The 23,394-nt window shown below is 30.0% G+C and overlaps 2 protein-coding genes across 2 annotated transcripts; one reads left to right on the forward strand and one right to left on the reverse strand.

Moving 5' to 3' along the window:
* Nucleotides 1-3,327: 3,327 nt before the first annotated feature.
* LOC107456018 (galactose mutarotase) lies at nt 3,328-17,212 on the reverse strand. Its single transcript, XM_016073784.4, has 7 exons — nt 16,850-17,212; nt 15,764-15,918; nt 10,555-10,764; nt 8,065-8,146; nt 7,643-7,781; nt 5,613-5,793; nt 3,328-3,588 (listed from the first exon to the last, which is right to left on the reverse strand). The coding sequence occupies exons 1-7, from the start codon at nt 17,046-17,048 to the stop codon at nt 3,511-3,513; spliced, it is 1,044 nt and encodes a 347-aa protein (XP_015929270.1). The 5' UTR covers nt 17,049-17,212; the 3' UTR covers nt 3,328-3,510.
* A 266-nt stretch (nt 17,213-17,478) lies between these two features.
* Nucleotides 17,479-20,820, forward strand: LOC107456017 (RNA-binding region-containing protein 3). Its single transcript, XM_016073783.5, has 2 exons — nt 17,479-17,623; nt 17,965-20,820. The coding sequence occupies exons 1-2, from the start codon at nt 17,597-17,599 to the stop codon at nt 19,369-19,371; spliced, it is 1,434 nt and encodes a 477-aa protein (XP_015929269.1). The 5' UTR covers nt 17,479-17,596; the 3' UTR covers nt 19,372-20,820.
* Nucleotides 20,821-23,394: the final 2,574 nt, after the last annotated feature.

Raw genomic sequence — 23,394 nt, forward strand, 5'->3', positions numbered from 1 at the left:
CCATTTTCTACAAATACAAATTTATATTTTAAATGATTGATTGAAAGTTTTAGATTTTTAATCCAACATCTTTTTTTGTTAATAGTGTTTGTAAAAGTTACAAATATTTTATTATTCGAACTTGGAGACTGTTCATAAATTAACAAGTATATACATAGTTCAGGCATATAGCCTTACTTGCACAGTTTGTTGTTTCAAACTTTTTGGTCAGTTCAGTCATTTTACAAAACAAAACTGAGTTAAGTTTACATAATTAAATTTTTATACAATTGATTCATGGTTTGTCCACTTAATCATTATTTTCTGCAAATACAATAACTAATATTATTATAGGTTGGAGTTTTGTAATTTCGTGGTTGTTTTGCTTTTTTACTTTCCTTCTAATATTAAAAAGCATTGATTCCAATAAATAATACAGTAATCATATTGAAGAGCTCTTGAATTGAGAGATCATCAACTAAACTGGGTACAAAAATGTTATACCCCATATTCACTGTGTTTTCAAGTCTAGTGAAACCTTATTTTAAAATTATTTTATTAAATAAGTTTTGAACTCTTATAAACTTTAAATAAATATTGGTGTAAGGAAATATTATCTAATCGATAGAAGTTATTTTTTTAATGCAGCAGTAGTTGAAAATTTTTCCATGCAATGATTTGAAACTGTTATGAGATATTCTGTACGGATAAAATTATACTAGAAACTGTTGAAACTTTCTTTTTTCCCAAACAAATCAATTCTGGATTTAAAAATAGTAATTTGTATTGTTTTTTTTACAGTAAAATTTGTTTGTTTTACAGTTAAGTAGAATATATTATTTAGTTTGCCTTTTTTAAAATGCATCTGTATACTGTTCCAAAAGTGTCCTGATTTTTTACTTTTGCCCACTACGAAGCCTGCATATATCTCTTTTCTAGTTTCACAATTTATTTATAAATTTAAGTCATACTTATTGTACTCTTGAAACTTGCTCACTAATAAAAGTATCAAATAATTTTGTATTATATTTCTGAAAATTATTTTAAATATATTCTAGTTTTAAATGTTCAAATAATTCACCTATTTTTTTTTATCACTTTTGCTATTAAAAATGTATAGGTTGTTTTAAATGTATTATTTTATATGAAAATAAATTTATAACCTTTTCTAATTTAGCTTATTAAACTCATATGCTAGTTTATTTAAATATTAAAATCTCATTTATATTTTATGTCTTAAAATCACTTTGAATTTATTTCTTGGATAATTCTTAAGTATTAAAGTGTTAATACTTGCTCACTTCCAGCTAAATTCTCGATTAAAATAATTTGTATTCTCTTTCTGTAAAGTATTTTTATCATGGTATTTCGCTTTTAAATTTTCCATTATTTTGTAATCCCAATTTGTTTTTGTTTTTTTTATCCTTCTTGTTTCTTAAATTATTTGAAATGTAATATTTTATTTTCAACTTTATATATAGTCTATGAATCATTGTTGAGCTTATGTCATAGTTATCAAAATATTGAAACTTGCTCACTTCTAAAAATAATGTTCAAATATTTAAAGTCACTGAACATATTATATTTTCTTCCATATAACTGCATAGTAATTACCAATAATATTTTATGTAATTTTAACTCAAACAATTTAGTCATAAAAAGTATTATATCGGTCACAAACGATAGAATTTTTTAGAGACAGTATGTGTTGATAAGAATTTTATGTTTTCAGTATTATGACAAAATTAGATTTATTTTTTTATTTATTTATTTTTCTGGTAACAAGCACAAGCATATCACATCTTTGTCATGAAGGACCTTCAATAAATTTGAATGTTTTGTTGCCAACATATGGTATTATTTACAATAGAAGCTCCTAATTTATAAATAAAATGCATTTATACTGTGTTTAAGGCTTATTACATAAGTTAATTGTTTAATTTTTTTTTCCTTAAACATACTTGATATTTTTGATCAATGTATATTTAACGCTATAAGTTATAAACTATGCTGTTTTCATTTAACATAGGCTTTTTTTTTTCTCAAAATAGATCTTAGTTAACTTTGGGAATAACTTGCATATATTAATCTTTTTTTTTTCCTTTCAAAACTGCTTCATATTTTTAAATTGTAAATTTACTTTTTATTTCTAGTGGGAAAAAAGGGGGGGGGGATTCCTTAACTCATTGGAAATTGTTTAATACTCATTGTACAAGGTGCGTCTAATAAGTTAGAGGACAGGAAGTATGAAACTAAACTCAAAGTAACACCAGTTAGTCAAAGCTTTCTTTTTATACTGTCAATAACGTAGCTAAAATGAGAAAGGATTCTGTTTACAGAAAACCAAATCTATATGAATGAACTGTCCTTACTATTTTCTTATTCATCTAATATGTACCTGCCGATTCCACATTAATATCTTTCATATCTTCTTGATATTGTCAAACTAAATGTGGTCAATCTTTCATATTTTAGTTACTTTCTTGAAAATGTGTAAACTAACATTTTTCTGCTATCATCATCTGTTCTGTACATTTGAACTGACATTGAAGGATTCATTTACCCAATTTCTGACAAAAATTTATGTTTATTTGTTGCTCCTTTACAAATGTTTTGGAAAAAGCAACATGCCTTTGCCTCTAGTAGACAAATAGGACATTATTCTAGTTTGGCAAGTTTTGACAATGGATCTCTATTTTTGAGCACTTGAAGCAATATCAGATTTTATTTCCAGCTTCAGTTTTTAGGGATTATTCAATATGCCATCACTTTTTTGCCCTTTTTTCTGCAAACCATCTCTCCTTGCATGCATTGCTACTGAGATGCATTCAATAAATTTTTAAGCGTGCCTTTATATATATATATATATATATATATATTCATTATAGTCCTAAATATTTCATTTATTGAATTTTCAGCATGAATTCTCTTCACACATTATTTATTTTTTTCAAAATTCATCTCTACTCAGAAAAACTAAAAATAAGAATTTTTGCATTTTATTTGCAATATAATTTGTGTTCTAATCTCTGATAACAGAAATATTTTGCCATTTCAAAAAATTACTGACAGTTATTACAAAATAAATTATTCATAATTTGTAGCTCTTTATTGTAATTGAAATTAAATGTTTTTTTTTCCAACATAGATCTAAAATATCAGTATACATACCTTTGTTTTTTGCAAAAAGTGACTATGTTTTGTAAGAAATATGTATTTTCAATTTCATAGGTCTAAAAGTATCCTTTTCATTTCAAAAAAAAAGTATCAAAACTTTACTTATAGGTGTAATATTCTGTTATTTTGACCAAAGAAAAACCTACTTCCATTGTGTCTTCTATGCATACGTTTTACAGATATTCAGAATGTTTATTTGACCAATATTTGTAAATAGCTATGTAAATTTGTTACATAAATCGAATGAATTTGTCTTCCACTGTGAGAGGAAACAGTGAATAAAATTTTTATAACATACATTGTGTTTTTCTTATTTGTTACACAAAACTTGGTACATAATTATTTCAAATCTATTCAACTTGTTGTAAATAAAAGCCTTGTTGTTTGTCTGTATAATTCATTCGTATCCAATACACAATTCGGAAAATTGGGCTAAAAAATAAAATATATAATTTGTTAGTTGACATTTAAAAATTAAATAACTGCAATCACTTTTTTTTTTGTGCAATCATAAAACTCTAACCTTGTTGGAATACTACCCGTTGTTTATACTGGGTGTCCCGAAAGTGACCAACAATTAGAAAAATAGAGACGATTTCTGCTGTTTAGAAAACGAGATTTTTAAACTGATTTCCAAGATAAGTTGAAAAGTTCATCAATGGATGGCATTGATAGAACTATTTAGCAATGTTCTTAAAGTAAGCTCAATCTGAAGACATCTTAGCAAATGATTAATTTAGAATGGTCTGGAAAACATTTTATAGTAAAAAATTTATAATTTTGTATAATTTATTTTTTTTAATCTTGCTTACATTTGTCACTTGATATCCTATCCCTAAATAACTAAACATTTATCGAATGCATTTCCATATTTTACGAAGCTAAAGTAATATCTATTCCTTTATCTAGACATCTTCAAGAATTGTAAACGTTAAATTTAATTACTAATCTGTATTTTGGTGGCCTGATGGTAAAGACCCGGTTCCTGGTAGAACACCGTAGTCAAGCATCAATAGCTGCTGGTGTAGGAACTGAGGATGCGCGGTATCAGTCCTCGTTAAACTGTTCTACCGTAAAGTGTTCGACTTCGCGTGCAGGTCGTCGGGCTACCAAAGCGAGGGTGCCATCCCCTCTGCAGAGGATCAAAATTGTGATGGCATGTCTTTCGATCATCCTCAGAGATGTTTCCCAGACCGTCCCCAATAGCCCATTGTGCAGCTCTAGTGTGACTTTAATAAGGTATCTACCTGTATTTTGGTAAAATTTTAGAGTAATTTATGTAAGCTAATTCATTGTAGAATAATAATAAATATTTTTTATATACTAAACTTTATAATCTGCACTTTTTTGTGTTGTAATAGAAAGAAATTGTATGCTATTTTTAAATTCTAAAACGTTTTTTTTTTCTTAATTGTTTTTTATAATAATAAACATAGTACACATTTTGAAATTTTATATATCACAGTACATGAACGAGGGTTATATCCACGCAAGAATCAGGCAGGATGAAAATTAGTAGTAGTATAGAAGCAGACTCGAATCCAACTAAAATCGGTAGTGCTGTGATTCTTACAGAGTGGATTATTCAGGAAAGAAGTTGTCCCGCAGTGGACTGATCGTTAAGACACGGTTCCCAGCAGATCACCGAAGTCAAGCATCACTGGCTGCGGGTAGGTGAGCACTTGGATTAGTTTGCATCAGAGCCGATGGTTGGCGGTATTGGTCCTCATTAAACTGTTCTACCGTAAAGTGTTCGACTTCGCGTGTAGGTCGTCGGGCTACCGAAGCGGGTGTGCCATCCCCTCTGCTGAGGAGCAAAATTGTGATGGCATGTCTTGGGATCATCCTCAGGGATGTTTCCCAGACCGTCCCCAATACCCCATTGTGCAGCTCTAGTGCGTTAAATGAACTACAACAACATCAGAAAAGAAGTTAAAATATCCCTAATTATGTCATTATCCTGACATGAAAAAGGGAATATTAATACTTTTGAATGGTTGTTCTCTTTGAGTAGGAGGGGAAAACTTTTATAATAATTTGCCTGTTTTAACGCTATTTAATTTTTTTATCTCTCTTTTCTATTTTTTCTCTGAACAGCCAAGCAGTAGAGAACAAAATGATTCGTCAGAAACAAGGAAACGGAACGTATTGCTACAGCAACAACAGGATGCAGAAAATATACAGCGTAATATTATGTCAAAGAACGGGTGACCGGTTAACAAGAAATACTAAACATGTGAACTGAAAATAATTTTAATAATGAGAGGAAAAGAGTTAATGATGGAAAAGGCTAGAAAAATTTCATATGTGTATAATTTTCGGTTAATGTGCAGCAACATATATCTAACCACGTTCTAACTAAACTAGTCACAAATAGTTACAGTTCCTGAAAGTATTCACTTCTGAATTGGAACTCTACAGTGGTTGATTCGAAAAACGACAAGGATAGTACATACCTGATTTATTGCATTTGGATAATTTTGTGTCTCCAAACATAAGGCCCCATATTTCTTGTAGATTCTTCCTTGTTTGCCAATCAATGAGTCATCTTCAGGTAAACAGTTACCGGTGTAAAACTGCACACCAGGCTGAGTACTGAATACTTCCATTACTCGTCCACTCGGAGGGTGACATACACTGTAGGGAAAACAAAATACGTACTGTAAGCATGAAACATTTAGAATTAGTATTATGATCAGATGCAGTGGATAGTTTCTCATTATATCTATCAATTTAATTTAAATACTTCATATATTCTAATGAGGATATATTTTATTTATAATTTTATAACCGTCGTTGGGTGAACCGCCGACCCAATTTTGGGTTTACGACTACTAATGTTCAACTGCGTAGCCTCGTGATTCTGAACCCAATCCAGAGGACAATGAAACTCCTGGATCAAGTATTGGGAGAAATTTGCCTTCGTGGAGGAATTTTTGATGGAACTAATCCGCATTTGCGTTTCATGGAGAGGAAGACCATTAGAGACTCCCACGGTTAGCCAGGCGGCAAGGGAACTCTAACCCATGATCCGTCTACCACTGAGAACATTTCACGTCTGTGGTCGATGCAAGCCGGATGCGGATTCGTATTGACCAGCTGGGATTTTAACCCGGTTCACCTCTTTGGAAGGCGAACGCTCTATCCCCTGAGCCATCACGGCTTCTAATGAAAATATAAAGTATACTTTCTGCTGGGTATGAATAAAGGAAAGCAACCTGAATAAAGAACACATAGTTTTTCTATAGAAAGAACTCTCCTCGCCACAAAATCTAAGGCTGTCTGCAGCTATGGAAGCAAGAAGCAGCGCATTTCAAAGCTTCTCTCACGTCGAACCAAACCTAAACCTGTTAAATATTGACTCAACACCACTGCTTGGAATAGTTGAACCTCGTAACCATAGTAACCGCCACTGTTTCAGTCGAAGGCAAGGGGCGTTCTTTCTATAGACAGACTATATAGATACCTTTTATTTGTGTTTCATTCATGCTGTTTTACTTCTATTCACTTCATATTTTATTTTATAACCAGCGTCGAATAGGAGATTCATTTGGAATTTGTGTTTAACAATGTTATACAACCTAGACGATGAGTTGGCGGCATTAAATAGAAGTTCATGCTTTGTGCCCAAGTTCACCGTAAACGTTTCGAATGGAAAAAGAGAATTTTCAGTGGCGATAGAAATTAATCACGATAATGTAGGTCTAAGAAATATGTAAATAATTTCTCCTTTTTAGTTCATGAAAAGCGTAGTTTTATTATTATTTTTTGACTAGATTATTGTCTTTTTTTTGTAGTTCAATATCTAATAAAGTTTTGTTGTTGGCTAAGTTTCAATTGAAGAAAATTTTTTCTTTAATAATGAAATTTGTTTGCATTGTACTGCCGTCCCTTAAAAAACGAAAAATTCAAAATTGACGTTTCTTTTTTTTTTACATTTGGCATTTTTGTATAATAATAGGATTAATTCGCACCTCGAAAAATTAATAACTAGTATCAATTTTGTTATAAAAAAGTTGAAAATGTCCTAATACTTTCCTAATATTTTCGGAATAAAATTTCATATCAACCACTTTCGGGTCTATATATATTTACGTAGGGAAAATAAAATATTCTGGTGCAAACAAAATTATAAAAAAATGTTTATTGTAATATTATTACCACTTTAGCTTTAAATTCCACGATCTTTCTGGCCCACAATGGGCTGTTGTGCGAATGTTTTATTTTATTATGTATTTAGCCGAACCACATTGAGCACGTGCACCGTAAGAAATTAGTGATTCAAAAAAGTGTGACACAAGTTCATTCTTTAAAATAGGGCTACATAATTTAGATTTGAGTGTCTCTAAAACTGAATGAGTACCAAAAACGGAAATTTATTTAAAACTCATTATAAAACAGAAGGAAGCTTAAAGAAACGCTAATAGGTTCATCTTTTTATGATGGATGGACAGTATTATTACTATTTATAATCTTTCTGTATTACCGTGCTACTTCCCTTTCTTGATTTGAGGATCCATTGACGCAAAAATTATGATCAAAGCCATTGATCTTTTGAAGTAAAGGACCTAGAAGTTTTGGTTGGCGCAGATCAAATTCGGTTGATTCAACGTCGGCTATTTCTCCTGAAATCAAAATAAAATAGGCTTAACACAGTTTGGAGAGGAAAAAGAAATGAATCCTTCTTAATAACTTTTGAAACATTGATCGGATTTTCATCCTGTACAGTGTTATCAGATCACGAAAATTTTTTTTACACGCGCAATTGTTTTCTGTGCTGTAACCACGAAGGAGCGTACATACCAAAAACGTGTATGATTTTTCGGGCTCTGTGATACAACTGTTCTAATGTTAACGTTTTAACTTAATTGCATAATCTTTAAATTCGAATGAAAATAATTATAGTACCTGTTGGAATAAGGCTGTCATCGACAGGCGTATAAGAATCTGCATTAATGCTGATAACATGATCTTCAACAGTACCGGATCCCTGCAATTAGAAAAGAACTTAATGTTTTGCGTATAGCAAATCACAAACATTTAAAGTTATCTGTTATAAAAATAAAAATGGTTCATCTGTGTGTCTCTTCTAACAGCTCCAGTCCCAGAGTGGACTGATCGTTAAGACACGGTTCCCAGCAGATCACCGAAGTCAAGCATCACTGGCTGCGGTCAGTGTGCGGGTGGGTGACCACTTGGATCAGTCTGCTTAGAGACCGAGGGTGTGCGGTATTGGTCCTCGTTAAACTGTAAAGGCCCTTCAGCCTAAAATTCGGTCAAAATACATAATTAGTCCGTTCAGGCATACACGCTCAAACGAATCTAATTTCTTTTTCAATCATTAAAAAAATAATATCAGTCTTCTTTGTAAGCTTACAGCTCTTATTAATCGAAACGAGTAACACTAGGAGTTTATTACACGTTATTCAACAATTATTTTTCTTTGTTTCATTATGCTAGGTAAGCATAGGTAAACGGTAAACGTGGATACCACGCGGGGAGTGACGTCTCCGAATTAGTATTTTAAAAGCTATATCTGAAGATCTGAGGGACCTCACTGGCCAAACGGTATCTCCAGCTAAACGCTCTGTTAAGCGTGGAAGGGGCGGATTCGAATCCCGACGTAACCATGGACGTATTCTGCGTACGTATTCAGTATTGACCTATCTGTATTGACCTATCTATTGACCTGTATTCTTTGTTGACCTAAGTAGAAATTTAATTTAATTTTTCTTTAATTTTTATATATTACTTATTTTTATTATAGATACACTTTTTAAGCTTATTACCAAAAACCAAAATAATATTTTTTTCAATAATGATTGTAACAATAAATAATTAAGTTAAACACTAAAGTGGACAGTTCATCGGATTTGTGATAAATGATGACTATCATATGGTGGTTGCGATCAATTTTCTTTTTTATTCAATTATTTACTATTCTAATATATGCTTATAGACACTTATCATTACAATTAAAAATGTTTCAAAAGATAAAATAATTAATTTTTTATTTTTTCGTTCAAAATTTTCGACCGTTTGAAAATGAAGTCGAGAATAAAAATTAAACATTTTATTAAACTTGGCATTTATCCATTATTCACTAGAATCGAGGGGAAGTACACAATGTTCGCCAAGATAGTTTATTATTAGAGCGAAACAAAGAATAAAATTCCACTTTAAACAATTCGTTTTCTTCTTGACTAAGTGCAGAAATGTTTAAAAACGTAATAACAGCCAATTCTCACTCCGCTTTTTTTTAACCAAGTATACACGTATACTTGATATTACAGTAGTTAGATAGTACAGTACAGTTCCATTATAGTAAACTGTCTCTAGACAAGTCCACTACAAGCAATAGTTCACTAAATCCAAAATTTGTGATTTTTTTTTTTTTTTAGAGTATTGCAATAGTGCAATATTATGGTAAGAAATTATTAGAAAACGATAATACAATAATAGTGTATAGTAATAGTTTATAATAATAATATATAATCTGATTCAATAAATAGTAAAAAACTTATGAAATATTAAGTCTCTATACAAAAAATTTCCTCGCTGTAAATTTCTTTCCATAGAGAAATTAATTGGAACGTTAAATAGAATTTATAATATTCTCCATACGTGTTGTAGAGAAAACAATCTTTTTTCTGCAAAATAAATCCTCATAATGAAACACTTGTGCTAACATTTTTTTTCCTTTTGAAAAAAAAAAAATAAATAAATAAATAAAAAAAAGGGGCTTTTACAATAAAAATGCCCTTCCAGCCCCCTTCAACAGTTTTAATTCAAATTTTGAAAGTTAACGCACAAAATAAACTCGATTAAAAAATTATAGTTTTTTTTTCTTGCATTGTTGTTGTTGTTAATTTACGTCGCGCTAGTACTGCACAATGGGCTATTGGCGACGGTCTGGGAAACATCCCGAGGATGAGCCGAAGACATGCCATCACAATTTTGATCCTCTGCAGAGGGGATGGCACCTCGGCTTCGGTAGCCGAACGACCTGCACGCGAAGTCGAGCACTTTACGGTAGAACAGTTTAACGAGGACCAATACCGCACACCCTCAGTCCCTACGCAGACTGATCCAAGTGGTCACCCACCCGCATACTGACCGCAGCCAGTGATGCTGTCTTAACGATCAGTCCACTGCGGGACTTTTTTTCTTCTTCTTGTATACTCTATCTGTTTTTGGCTGTGAATTAGGTAACAGTGTATGATTACGAATTTTCCTTTCACATGCATTCACATACTTGGCAAAAATTTTATATCATATTTAGAACTCTTGAGAAGTATTAACCTGCAAATTCAGAATAAATCTTATCACAGTTAAAATAATATATAGGTTTATTAATAAATATATATATATATAGAAAAAAAAACCTTTGGAACCTACATGGCCAGCGAGGTTAAAGTATGAATGATTGGTCAAGTTGATAGGTGTTGCCTGATTGGTAGTAGCCTCGTAATCAATGATCAATTCATTTTTTTCTGTTAATTCATAAGTTACTTTGCAATTCAAATCACCAGGATAATTTTCCTCCATGGATGGGCTTGTATAATTAAAAGAAACTCTATTACCGTCGATTTTCCAATCCCAGACGACCTATCGAAAATAATAATAATAATCTTTGATTCATATTTGAATATTACAGTTATCTATAAATAATTAAAAATAATGTAAGCATAAACAGGCTTAGTAAAGGTAAGTAATATACAATCACAAGTATTCTGTAGAAACGGAAATTTATCTTATTGGCCCTTTGTACGTCGTAATTCGGTGGATATGGGTAAAAATTGTAGAAAAAAAAAGCTAAGTTGTTTGATAACTTTGAACATAAGAAATTATTTTATTCAAAGTATGCGCCAAAATTGTTTATGTCCTTTTTCAGCAAGTTGTTCATACCGGTATGGCCGTCGCAACCGGAGGGAAGGGGGCGAATATTTTGAGGAAAAAATACTTCTTTATTTTAGATAAAAAGTAATAGATGCTTTTTTTGCATAAAATAATTATGATATAATAATATTTATTAAATAAAAAAAAGCAAAAACATCTAGATGAAAAAGAATAAAGAATTGCATTGAAAAATTACAACATTAGCGTCTAGAAAAAAGATATATATATAATTTTTACTGTAACTTTAACCATTCTCTCAAATCAGCATTAAACGAAATCAGATTCATCAAAATATAAAGGAGTAACAACAATAAGAAAAAAAAAGAAGAAGAAAATCAGAGCAGAAGAAAGTTTGGGTTTCTCAACATTAATTTTAATTTTTGCGGTATTTTCCCGTACTTTGAAGTGAATCAATATTGGCATACAATCATTAAGTTCCCTTATGTAAAGATAATTCCCCATACAAAATAATTTTTTATTATTATTTGCTCTGTTGCATTTTATTATTTTATTCGATGACAAGTGTAAAATTTAGAAATGTAGGGCATACAATGTTTTACACAATATTGAAGTAGTAATTACAAAATACAAAATTTTAATGAAATCAGTCGAATTGAAACTTTGAGAATTGAAATTTGAGAACTTTGAAATTGAAATTTTAATTATGAGACATCCCCCCTCCCCTCCAAAAAATACAACTCATTGGTCTACGCCTACAGAGGTTTCAACATACGTAGGGTCATTTAATTTAACATTTAGTTTCTAACTGTTTTATCCAGATACAAAAGTTGTATTTAATAATTTTAAAAATATGATTCAAGAGTAATAATTACGGGACAATATATATATCAAAATGTTTAAAATTTTTGTAACTATGTATTGAATGCTTGTGTTTGGAAATTATTCTGTATTAGCAGCATATTTTTTATGTCATCTTTTTGTCATACAGCAAGAAGAAGATATTCGTATAAACATTCTTCGACATTTATATGGTTCTTCATCACGCTCACCAACTACAGAATTGCTTCAATTTCAGTGCTGTACGGATTACAGTAAAAAAAAGCAAAAAATCAAGATATTGGAGTAGATTTATTTCTGATTTTTGCAGAAAAATTTAAAACTTATAAATTGGAAATTCTTGAGCCGCAATGGCTCAGGGGATAGAGCGTCCGCCTTCCAATGAGGCGAACCGGGTTCGAATCCCAGCGATGCCAGGTTGATTCGAATCCGCATCTAGCTTGCACCGACTCCAGTGCTGACGTGAAATATCCTCAGTGGTAGACGGATCATGGGTTTTGGTCCCTTTACCATCAGGTTCTCGTGGTCTTCCTCTCCATGTAACGCAAATGCGGGTTAGTACTTTCAAAAGGTCCTCCACGAAGGCAAATTTCTCCCAATACTTGATCCAGGAGTTCACTTGTCTTCTAAATTGGGTTTAAAATTACAAGGATACGGAGTTGAACATTTGTAGTCGTAAACCCAAAATTGGCTCGACTATTCAGCGACGCTTATGTAAAACAAGAACAAAAGAAATTGGAAATTCTCAATTGAAAATCTCGCCAATGACAAGGGTTAAATTTTACATTGATAGAGTTTTCTTTATAAAAGTAGACCATATAGCCATGTTAATTTGAAAGAAGAAATGAATGTTAGGAAAGTGAAAAAAAGGATTAAAAATAGAATGACGGAATAGAAATTTTTTTATTATTTATTAATAATTTTTCTCCTTTTCTTTTTTCCATATCTTTGGATTCTTAACACTTATTTTTTGGTTTCTACGTACTTGCAGCTTATGAAATTTAAATAAATTAAACTTGTTATTATTTTTCTTAATTTTCTTCCTTAATTTCTCTTTTATCTTTATTGTGTTATATACAGGAGGTGACCAAAATAATGGAAACACTCCTATATTTTTTTCATATTTGTCAAGAAATACGTAAAGAATCAATTTATAATTTCAGAAGCGTTTAGATCATGCGATTTTTCATACTTATTAATGAAGTTAAAACTTTTTAGAGGCGTAAGGGATCAAAAATGAGTTACAAAAGGAAAATGGTGTTTTTGAACACCCTATTCCAAAAAATGTAGCAATAAATTTTTAACTAATAACAATTACTTTAGTTATTGTATGCAATAATTGCACAAAATTTCTCAAGCCTAGCTTAAATGTTTAGGGAGATTTGGAAATTTTTATTGAAAAAAAATAATATTTTGTCTTACTGTTTTTTGCTATAACGTTAAAAATATTCAATAAAATTAAACAAAATTATTTAGATCAACTTAAAATTAGTTACAAAATTTTTGCCTGAAAATTTGAAAAAAATTCTTTGAAAACTGGGCATAATATAAGTAATTAAAGTAGCTCTTTTATATTGCGCATGCGCGGAAAAAATCTCTCTTGATTAAAACAAGCTTTAGGAAGGGAAGGAGGGTACAAAATTTATTTATTAATTATTAGTTCGAAAACGTTTATCGAAGAGTGGTCGCGAAAAGTTGTGCTCTTCATTATAAGTTAAGGAAAATCTTGCAAAGTAAATCGGTAAAATGTTTCATTTTAGGGGAAGAGGGAAATCTTAGTAATTGTAATTGGTTTATTAAATAGGTTGCGCGATTCCCACAAAAAGTAAAGGGTAAAAAGTCTTACTTTTAATTAATGCATATTTGAGCCAAGAATAGATTTAAGGTCAGGATGTCAATTTAAAAGTGGGAAAGGGTGTTTCGATTAGAATAATAAATTAAGAAAAGGATTTCCAGAAAAGGAATAACATAAAAAGATTAATTGAAGCTTTTTATGTTATATGTATGTCATGGCGAAAAACCGAAATCGGTGGTTGTTGACTTTCACCGGTGAATGTCGACAAACACCAAATACGTCGGTGAAGGATGGAATATTTCATTACATTCTTGTACATTCGGACCCTCACCGCTGTATGTCGACAATCACATATATGCTTTGGTGAATGTCCGAAATATTTATTACATTCGATTTCATATGAATTTATTCGTGGATATAATTACATTTATTCGATATTTTAACCCTACACTGATCTTTTTTTAAGTTTAAGGGCCACTGCCCGGTATACCCTACACCAGGGATGGCGAACCAATGGCACGCGTGCCATTTATGGCACGCGACACAATATTTTGGGCACTCCACCGATCACAATTATTGTTGCACTAAGAATTGTTATTACACAAATGTTATTACGCTACGAAGCATACGTAACAATTAAATTAAAATTCACAAAAACAAACAAAATAATAAACAATTATTAATAAAAAAATTAAAAATTAATACTAAAAAAACAATTAATAACAGTAAAAAACAAGCTAACAATAAATAACTAGCAAAAAAAATCAACAGTCCTGCTTAAACTAACATCTTACAACCTAATATAAGTTATTGGTAATCTAATCTGCAACAACAGAAGTCACACTGATGTTACTTTAAGTTGAATTACGTATATAACTGAGACATTGCAAAATGTTTTTTTTTCTTTCAATGTAAATAAAGAGTTTTAAGTTGATAGTATTTAGTAATATTATTTTCTCAATAATCACGAAGTCAAAATTATTTGACGGCACGTCTATGACTTTATTAAGCAATTTTTTAGAGAAAATGGCACGTTGGTGTATAAAGGTTCGCCACCCCTGCCCTACACTGATGTTTTTTTAAGGTTAAGTGCCACTGCCCGGTATACCCTACACTGATGTTTTTTAAAGGTTAAGTGCCACTGCCCGATATACCCTATACTGATGTTTTTTTAAGGTTAAGTGCTATTGCCCGGTATATATTTACCCGATACTCCAAACACTGATGTTTCTTCCAATCTATCGTCAGTAAGTATTAAAATATAGAATAAATATATCAAATAAATATAATAATATTAACGAATAAATTAATATCAAATTGGATTTAACAAATATTTCGGACATACACCAAGCGACTACGTGAATGTTGACATTCTCCAGATTTCGGTGTTTGACCATATATACCTATATATATATATATATATGTATATATATATATATATATATATATATATATATATATATATATATATATATATATATATATATATATATATATATATATATATATATATATATATACAGTCGGACCCTGATTTAACGAATTCATCGGGACTGGAAATTTTATTCGTTAAATCGGGGTCATTCGTAAAATCGGGGTTAAAAAAAAATTGATATATGTACAAATGTATTATTAAAAATTACTAGTTATAAACGACTATCTAAGATAAGAAAGGAATTTCCTGTTTGACTCATAGTCCACGTGACAAACCCCCGGAAAATGACCTTGCAAGTGTAATGTCTTATTGACTCCGAATTTTGTTTTTCCCTGTTGCGGGCTTTTCTTTTGTTTGAGACGAATATGCACTTTTTCTATTTTATTACTCCCAGGAAAGATTTTTTTCCCTTTAAAATCTGCCAATTACAAAAAAAATGCAATATTTTTCTGATCAAAATTAAGGAAAAATATTTTTTCCGGATGCTGAAATAATTCGTTAATTTGGGGGAAATTATTCGTTAATTAGGAGTTTTTGACTCTGTCTTTGCTGGGGTTGAAAAAAAATTCGTTAAATCGCGAAATTCGTTAAATAGGGGTTCGTTAAATCGGGGTCCGACTATATATATAACGGAAAAATTTTATTAATTTCTTTTCTAATATTGAAATTAAAAATATTACCTTATCGAAACCCTTCATTCCCCCGTGTAAATGATTTTTTCCGTTGTTGGGGGCTAAATTAAAAACTTTCTTATTCAAATGGAATCGCGCTCCAGCTATTCGGTTAGCGCATCGTCCTATAGTACTGCCAAAGTAATGTGTATGCGTAATGTAAGCTGAAAAAAAGAAAAAGAATTATATAAAATTTATAACTGGAACAATTATTTCATAAAAAAAATGATAGCAAGTGTTCTTTTTGCATACACTCTATCTGGTCAAAAATTCCTAAATAATATTTTTACGTACGCGTATTAGAATTTTTCACATTTAGTTTCAATAGTTTATTTCATGTTACTAAACTAAAATTTTCGGCTTTAAATTTAAATTTTTAAATACATTAATTTTTTGAAAAAATCAAATACAATTAAGTTTTATTTGAATTAATTAAACTTTAACACGAGGTGAATTATAAATCCACTATGTCAACCTTCGTTTATCAAAAGATACCTCTTGATGATGAAGCTAGTTAACATGTCTTATATACTAGTGATTCGATGTTTAATATTCATAGTGGTAGTTACGCCACAGTGCTCCCCTTCCGGAATTTTAATTGTGATAGAATTCGATGAACGAATACCACTTGTTGATTCATGCTGTTTATTTATTTATAGCAATTTTGCTCATTTTATTTTTTTTCCTTCAATATTGTTCAGCACAAAGAATTAAAATGTAGTATGTGATTTATTATTATTATTGATTTTGGAATAAAGCAATTTTTATTTTATTTATTTAATGAGGTGCACGGACCAAATACATTATTTCAAACCTTTTTTTAAAAGAATAATGTAAAAAACTATAATCATAAACTAATCAAATAGCATAAGTTAATGAGAATAAATAATCAAATTAAAGAAAATATTCACATAAATATGAATGGAAAATAAAAGTGAATGTGTGTATTTTTCCATAATTTTTATTTTGATACATTTATTCCGATTAGAAAATTTAAATTTTTTTAAAAAAAAATTCTATGATGATTATCTAAAATTCTCCGAATCAACAGTATATAGGCTTTCATTTAATATTAAAAAGATACTTAATGTATACATGATAAATCGTCAAATCCTAAAACGATATCTTCTAATGCACCATCTTTTCCTGGGATTTTCAGAGATATTATAGAAGCTCCATACGTTATTAAATGAACAACTATTACATTATTAGTTAACTTAAAACGAATGATTTCTCTGCTTTCTTCTGCACTTTTTATCACACCAAATACATCATGCTCGATGCTTATCACCATCGCTAATTACTAATTATTTGAAGTAATTTATTTATTGAATGATAAGGTTCTGATATAAATGCCTTGTTCATTCGATGCAAACACGCGTGTTTGTGTGAGATGTGAAACAAATACACGCCCCCTCATTTTCATATCGTCTGCTTGAAGAAAACTTAAACTCGTTTACGGTTACAAACAAGTCAAAGAGGAATGCTTCTTAAATAATGCTTTAAATATTGATTATTTTCAAAAATAGACGATGAGGAATTTTCAACACGTAATGAGATAATAAATTTTATCAATTAAATGTATATAATTGATTCTTTAAATAATTTATTGGTGAGCATAAGCATAAGTTTGAAATCCTTTATTAACAGACACAAGTCGTTCTAAAGAGATTGCTCTGGCGAAACGTTTTATTCAGTTTTCTCCATTATTAGTTCTTTTATCGCAAAAAATTATATCTTAAATGAACTTTTTAAACTGAATCCATAGGAAAAGGTTCTCAAGTTCTTTTTCAGGGATCATAATTGCTTATATTTCTGCTGGTTGTAGATAGACGATCATTTATGCATTTGTTTTCAGAATTTTCTAAGGTATTTTTTACAATATTTCTTTCCGAATAAGAATAGTTTTTAAGGGTTTTTGTCCGATATATTTTCTGTTTGTAATAGAAAAACTTTTTAATTATATTTATAGATTATAGATATATTATATTATATTATTTATTTCAAAAGCCATAGTACTTTTATTGTTATTTTAATATTATGTGCTTTTGCAGTTAATAACAAGTTTGCTATAATGATTAAATCTGCATTTATGAATTAAGGTTGTAACTGATTTTTATTGTAGATCTTCGTATTCTTTTTTTAAATTCAAATTCATACTCTTTTTTTTAATTATATCTCTCTCACAATGTTTTGTTGAAATTTTTTAGGACATGTTAGAATCTAGCACATTATTTATAAAACACTTCCCCGCTGAGCTTTCACCAAATGATAGAGAAGAACTTCTTCAGCTTGTGGGTGCTATCAAGGTTCGCGTGATGCCCGACAAAGGGAGAATGAAGTACACTGCTTTTGCAACTTTTAAAGATCATGGTGATGCAAAGCATGCTCTTTCTTTATTGCACCAGAGGAAAATCTTAGACAGGACTTTGACTGTTGAGTTTTCAAAGCATCACCATGAAGATTTTATACCACAAATTGGTGAACTTCCTAATGTTCAAAAATTATCAAAAGAAGGTCCGGTTAAGTCATCTGAAAAAGAAAATCTTCGTTTGGAGATGGAAGACTTTTCGAAACAACTACATGGTGTTGCTCCATCGTTGGGACTAGATTATTTACCTTCCCCACTGCTTAAGTATAAGTATCCAGCACCAACTCCTACTATTATACAGAATATAAGCCATGCATTAGCATCTGTTCCTAAATTTTATACCCAAGTTTTACATCTAATGAATAAGATGAACCTGCCAGCCCCTTTTGGGCCCTTGACCCCTGCTCCCCCCTTGGCACCTGATCTGTCTAAAGTTCCTGGTGGGGAAGATTCTTTAACAGTTGAAAATATGGAAGTTACTTCTTCAGAAGAATCTGAATATGAAAGTGAGAAAGAAGAGGGATATGTGAAACAGGAAGAAAAAATAATTCCAGAAAATCAGGTTTTGAAGAAACCAAAAAAGAAGAGAAAGGCAAAACTCAATCTGCCATCATTACCTAATCAGTCAGCTAAGCGGCAACGCACTGAGCCATCGGAAGTGTTTGACTCGCAACCTCTTAGTCAGAAAAAAATAAATATGAAAAATATTGAGCAAATCATTCCAGTGGATCCAGTAACATCTATAGAACCTACTGGTGGATTTGGAGAAATAGAACCAGCCAAAGAGTCAAATGAAGGAGAAAATGAAGAGAGCGAGCCTACGGAAGAGACGTGGTATAATTCAAAATGTATTACGATAGAGGAATTGAAGAAGAAAAGAATGTCTTCTCGAGAGATGAAAACATTGTCAATTTTCCGAAACTATTCTCCTGGGGAGCCATCTTGTCGGTTATATATCAAAAATCTTGCCAAACAAGTCAACGAGAAAGATTTACGGTATATTTTTGGCCGATTTATTGACAGAACTTCTGAAAATGATCGAAATATGTTCGATATAAAACTCATGAAAGAAGGTAGAATGAAAGGTCAAGCTTTCATAAGCCTTGCAAATGAAGTTCAGGCCAAAGAGGCTGTTAGAGAGACTAATGGGTTTATTCTGCATACAAAACCTTTAGTTGTACAGTTTGCAAGATCGGCAAAACCCAAAGAAGACAAAAAAGAAATAAAAAATGAGCCCAAACTTTAATTTGCTGTAGTTTTTAAATGACTTGTATTTTATCTTCAGGGTTCCCACATAATCAGGAAATATTGCTTTCTTGTAGCCGAAACTTGGAAAATAACCAATCTTAATAGTCATGGTTACAGTAAAATGAAAATATGGTTTAAAGTAAAGAAATTTAACAGCTGTTTCAATTATTTCTTTTAAAAATTTCATTGCAATATTGTTCAATTTCTTTCAATCAGAATGTAAATTTGTATACTTATACTCTGTATAAATTAACCTTGAGTTTTAATCACTTCTGAGTCTAATTAAACTGTATTGCATTGAAACTTTTTAAATTTAATAAATTATTGTGCAAACTATTACTTTTATTTATAATTTATGTCTTATAAAACTTATATATCAGACCTTAACCTAATGATATTCCCATCTTACAAAATGCAATATCTTCTAGCAATAAGTTAAGTGTTTCATTACTCAATGCATTGTGCGTTTTTAAATTGTATAAATTATTGTTTTTATTTGTATTTTATATATTTATGTATATTAAAATTTACATATTAAACCTCAACCTAGTGATATTCCCTTCTTTCAAAATATAATCCGATATATTTCCTACCAACGAGTTTACTAAGTTTTTTTTAAGGGGGGAGGGTACTCAATAAAAAAGTATGTTTCTCATGAAATATTACAGAGCAAATGTTGCTTAAGTAATGTTGTTTAATAATGCTATTGCTTGAAATATTGCTGTTTATAATGTATATATATCATAAAATCTACATATTAAATTTCAACTTACTAATGTTCTCATCTTAAAAATGTAATAGTTGACTTATTTTATAATCAAGCAGTAAGTTTTTTTTTAATTGCCGAATTAAAGAAATTATACATTTTAGATAATTATTGCAGCGTATAATGAGAATATGGTCTGGAATTTTTTTTACCTCAAAAGTTAAATGGTTGTAATCTCTGAAAATTTGGGGAGATTTTTTTCTTTTTTAAAAAAATTGAGTGGGAACCCTGAATTTTCTTTCTCTTCAACAGTTTCTGATTGCAAGAAAATGGTGTCTGTGAAATTGCTATTTTTTGCCAGAGCTAGAGAGATTGTAGGAATGCAGGAGAAACAAATCACCATGCCCCCTGGGCCATATACGTCTCATTCATTACTAGAAGAAGTTGTCAACCACTTTGATGAATTGAAATCGATAGCTGCTTCGGTGATGTTAGCACTGAATGAAGAATACATTGATAACTCAATCAATTTCTACTTAAAAGATGGAGATCATTTAGCCATAATTCCTCCTCTTAGTGGTGGCTAACATATCCATATAAATAATTCAAATTAGTGATGTATGCCTGAAAACTGTAAATTAATTTCTTTAAAAATATACAGATGTTATTTTTAATTACAGATAATTATGAGGATTGGGTCAATTTATGTATATAAGAGAATAAACTTCACTTTTTATTAAATTTTTCTACATTTAATAAAAATGTTTTCATTACTGCCTTAAAAAGTTTATAAATTTACAGTCATAATTAATTTTTTCTTGAATATGATTTTTATAAAATTGATGTACATTTGTTAAATTTATCTTGAACCTCAAATCAAAAATCTTTAGGTTATAACTTTCAGAATAAAAGATTTGAGAACTTTCAGAAGAAAAGATTTTCAGAGAATTCATCTGTAAGCGTAATAAAACTTATTCTAAAAATAAAAAAAAAATTCGAAATTTTAAGTCAATAAAAAGTTGTTACATGATTAATCATGCACCCCAAATTTTTTTTTTTAGTCAATGCAAAATATATTTATATTTCTTTATATGAGTGCCAAGTTTCATTTTCTTGCAGGTCAAAAAAGAATGTCAAAGTTTTTTAATACTTAAGTGATACAAAATTTTAGTTTCCATGTTTAAAAATTTAAAGTAACAATAAAAAGAATTATCTATGAAATGCAACACTAACAAATACACTTAGTACATTTTATTTATAATTTCATTTTTACTGTTATTTAATGTTGACTTAGAAATCTAAAATTTGTTTATTTTTATTCTTTAAAAGTATTTGTTTTTTTTACTCCCTCCTACATAAAAAAAAAAAAAGAAACCTTAGGCCTGTTTTAGAAGATTTTTTACCATATATGTGAACACAAAGACAACTGCAATTAATAATTATCAGTGACAGCTTCTAAAGCTGTTAATTTGAAATTTTGAATATACGTTTTTTTAGATACAACCTAATGTTATTAGTTTGCAACTCAAGGTTGTAAGTTATTGCAATTCAAGCAACATTTAAAGTTAAACTAATTAATGTTCAAATGTTAATGTAACTTTAGTCACATCAATGATTACTGCATTTGTTGTCCCATGAAAAACATATTCGTGTGCACCGACTTTTTTCTTAGGTAATTTCAGTTAAACTATTTGAAATTAATCTCATCTAATTCACTGAGTTCTGAACTCCACTTCAATTTTTTTATTCATAAACTATTTAAATGTTTTTTAAATAGTTGACCTTCCTAAAATACGTGTTGCTAACCATTATTTTTTTTATTATGAAGAAGAATATTATTACAGTTTTTCCATAATTACTCAAATTTTATAGTTAAGATTTTATAGTCTTATGGTTTAGCCATAAATATTATTGTTTGTGAGAATTTCCATAACAATCTGTTGAAATTTTTTTTCCCTAACTACAGGGTTTAAGCTGAGTCTAAAAATTCATTAGCAAAAAAGCTAAAATCTGAAAAAAAGTTTTAGCAAAATGCTAAAATGGCATTAGGCTTCTAAAATTACTTTATATCAAACAAGTACTGTAAGTTATCTGACAAAGAATAACTTAATTCCGAACTATGGGGCATCCTGCTAGGTATAAATATATTGAACATTTCGATTTTATCCAAATCTCCCAATCTATCAGTAATATTTTCAACGATACAGTTTAAAAAATTGTGCATCAAATTACGGAATCTTTCCCTCTGTTTCAGTCCATCTAAAATTATATGGCCCTGAAACTCAAATTTTTCACTTTCCTTCTTAGGCACATCAATTAAAAAACTCATATAATGAGTGCCGGTGCCATTTTTTATTTCTTCTAAACTTGAAATACAAGCCTTCACACTTGATTGAGCATATTCAAAATTTAAATTAGATTTTTGAAATATGAAGCTTAATTTATTAATGTTGAACATGATATGGCAGTGGTTGCTAAAAACAAAAAAGTAGTTATATTTTTTAACAACCCTTGAGCAACAGGACGTTTGTCTTCCATTAAAACACTAACAAGAGCTTGCCAGTTGCAATCCAGAGCTATAACTGAATTCCCCAAATCCTTTAGCAAAAATGCGAAAATGCTTTGTTGAATTTTAGCATTTTTGAGGGGTCTTTTTGCATTTTGCGAAAAAAGCTACCGTAGCGGAAACCCTGCCTAACTACCAAAAGTTTAAAATATTGTTTATAACTAATCTAAGATAATTTTTCCTTCTCTTTAAATACTTCTAAAAACAACAATTAGAAACGATTTGATAAAGACAAGAAATACAAAAAATGAAAGAAATCTCACTTTTTAGAAAAGCAAAAGAACATGAACATAAATATGAAATAGTGTGAGCAAAAATTTTTAGTTCTTCAAATTCAGAATGTTAAAAGACCTTAGAATGTCTAGCTTTCTCTCTAAGAGTTATAACAATAAGGTCAAGCTATCTCTACAAAAAAATTATAGCATAAATTCCAAGTAATCAATTTAGTTTAATAATGAAGTTTCTATGTGTATAATTTACTACTTTTATCTCAATGTTTCCGTTTATTTAATAATAAATTCATGCAAAATTTTATTAATATTATATACATATTTAGAATTAAGTAGTATAAACACCACCTTTAAATTCTGCTGATCTGGGTTCTGCAAATGCTAACCATATTTCTGAGTTTTTCTGATTACTGATAGCTAGTTTGGAAAGTTGTCACGCTATGATACACAAGATATTTCTAAATTTTAAGTTTTTTTCCCTTGGGGTTTATAATGGATTTCACTTTGCCATTTTGTTAT

The sequence above is a fragment of the Parasteatoda tepidariorum genome, chromosome 10 (assembly GCF_982258835.1).
Source record: "Parasteatoda tepidariorum strain Cologne lab strain chromosome 10, Ptep-v5.0, whole genome shotgun sequence".
In the NCBI taxonomy this organism is placed as follows: Eukaryota; Metazoa; Arthropoda; class Arachnida; order Araneae; family Theridiidae; genus Parasteatoda; species Parasteatoda tepidariorum.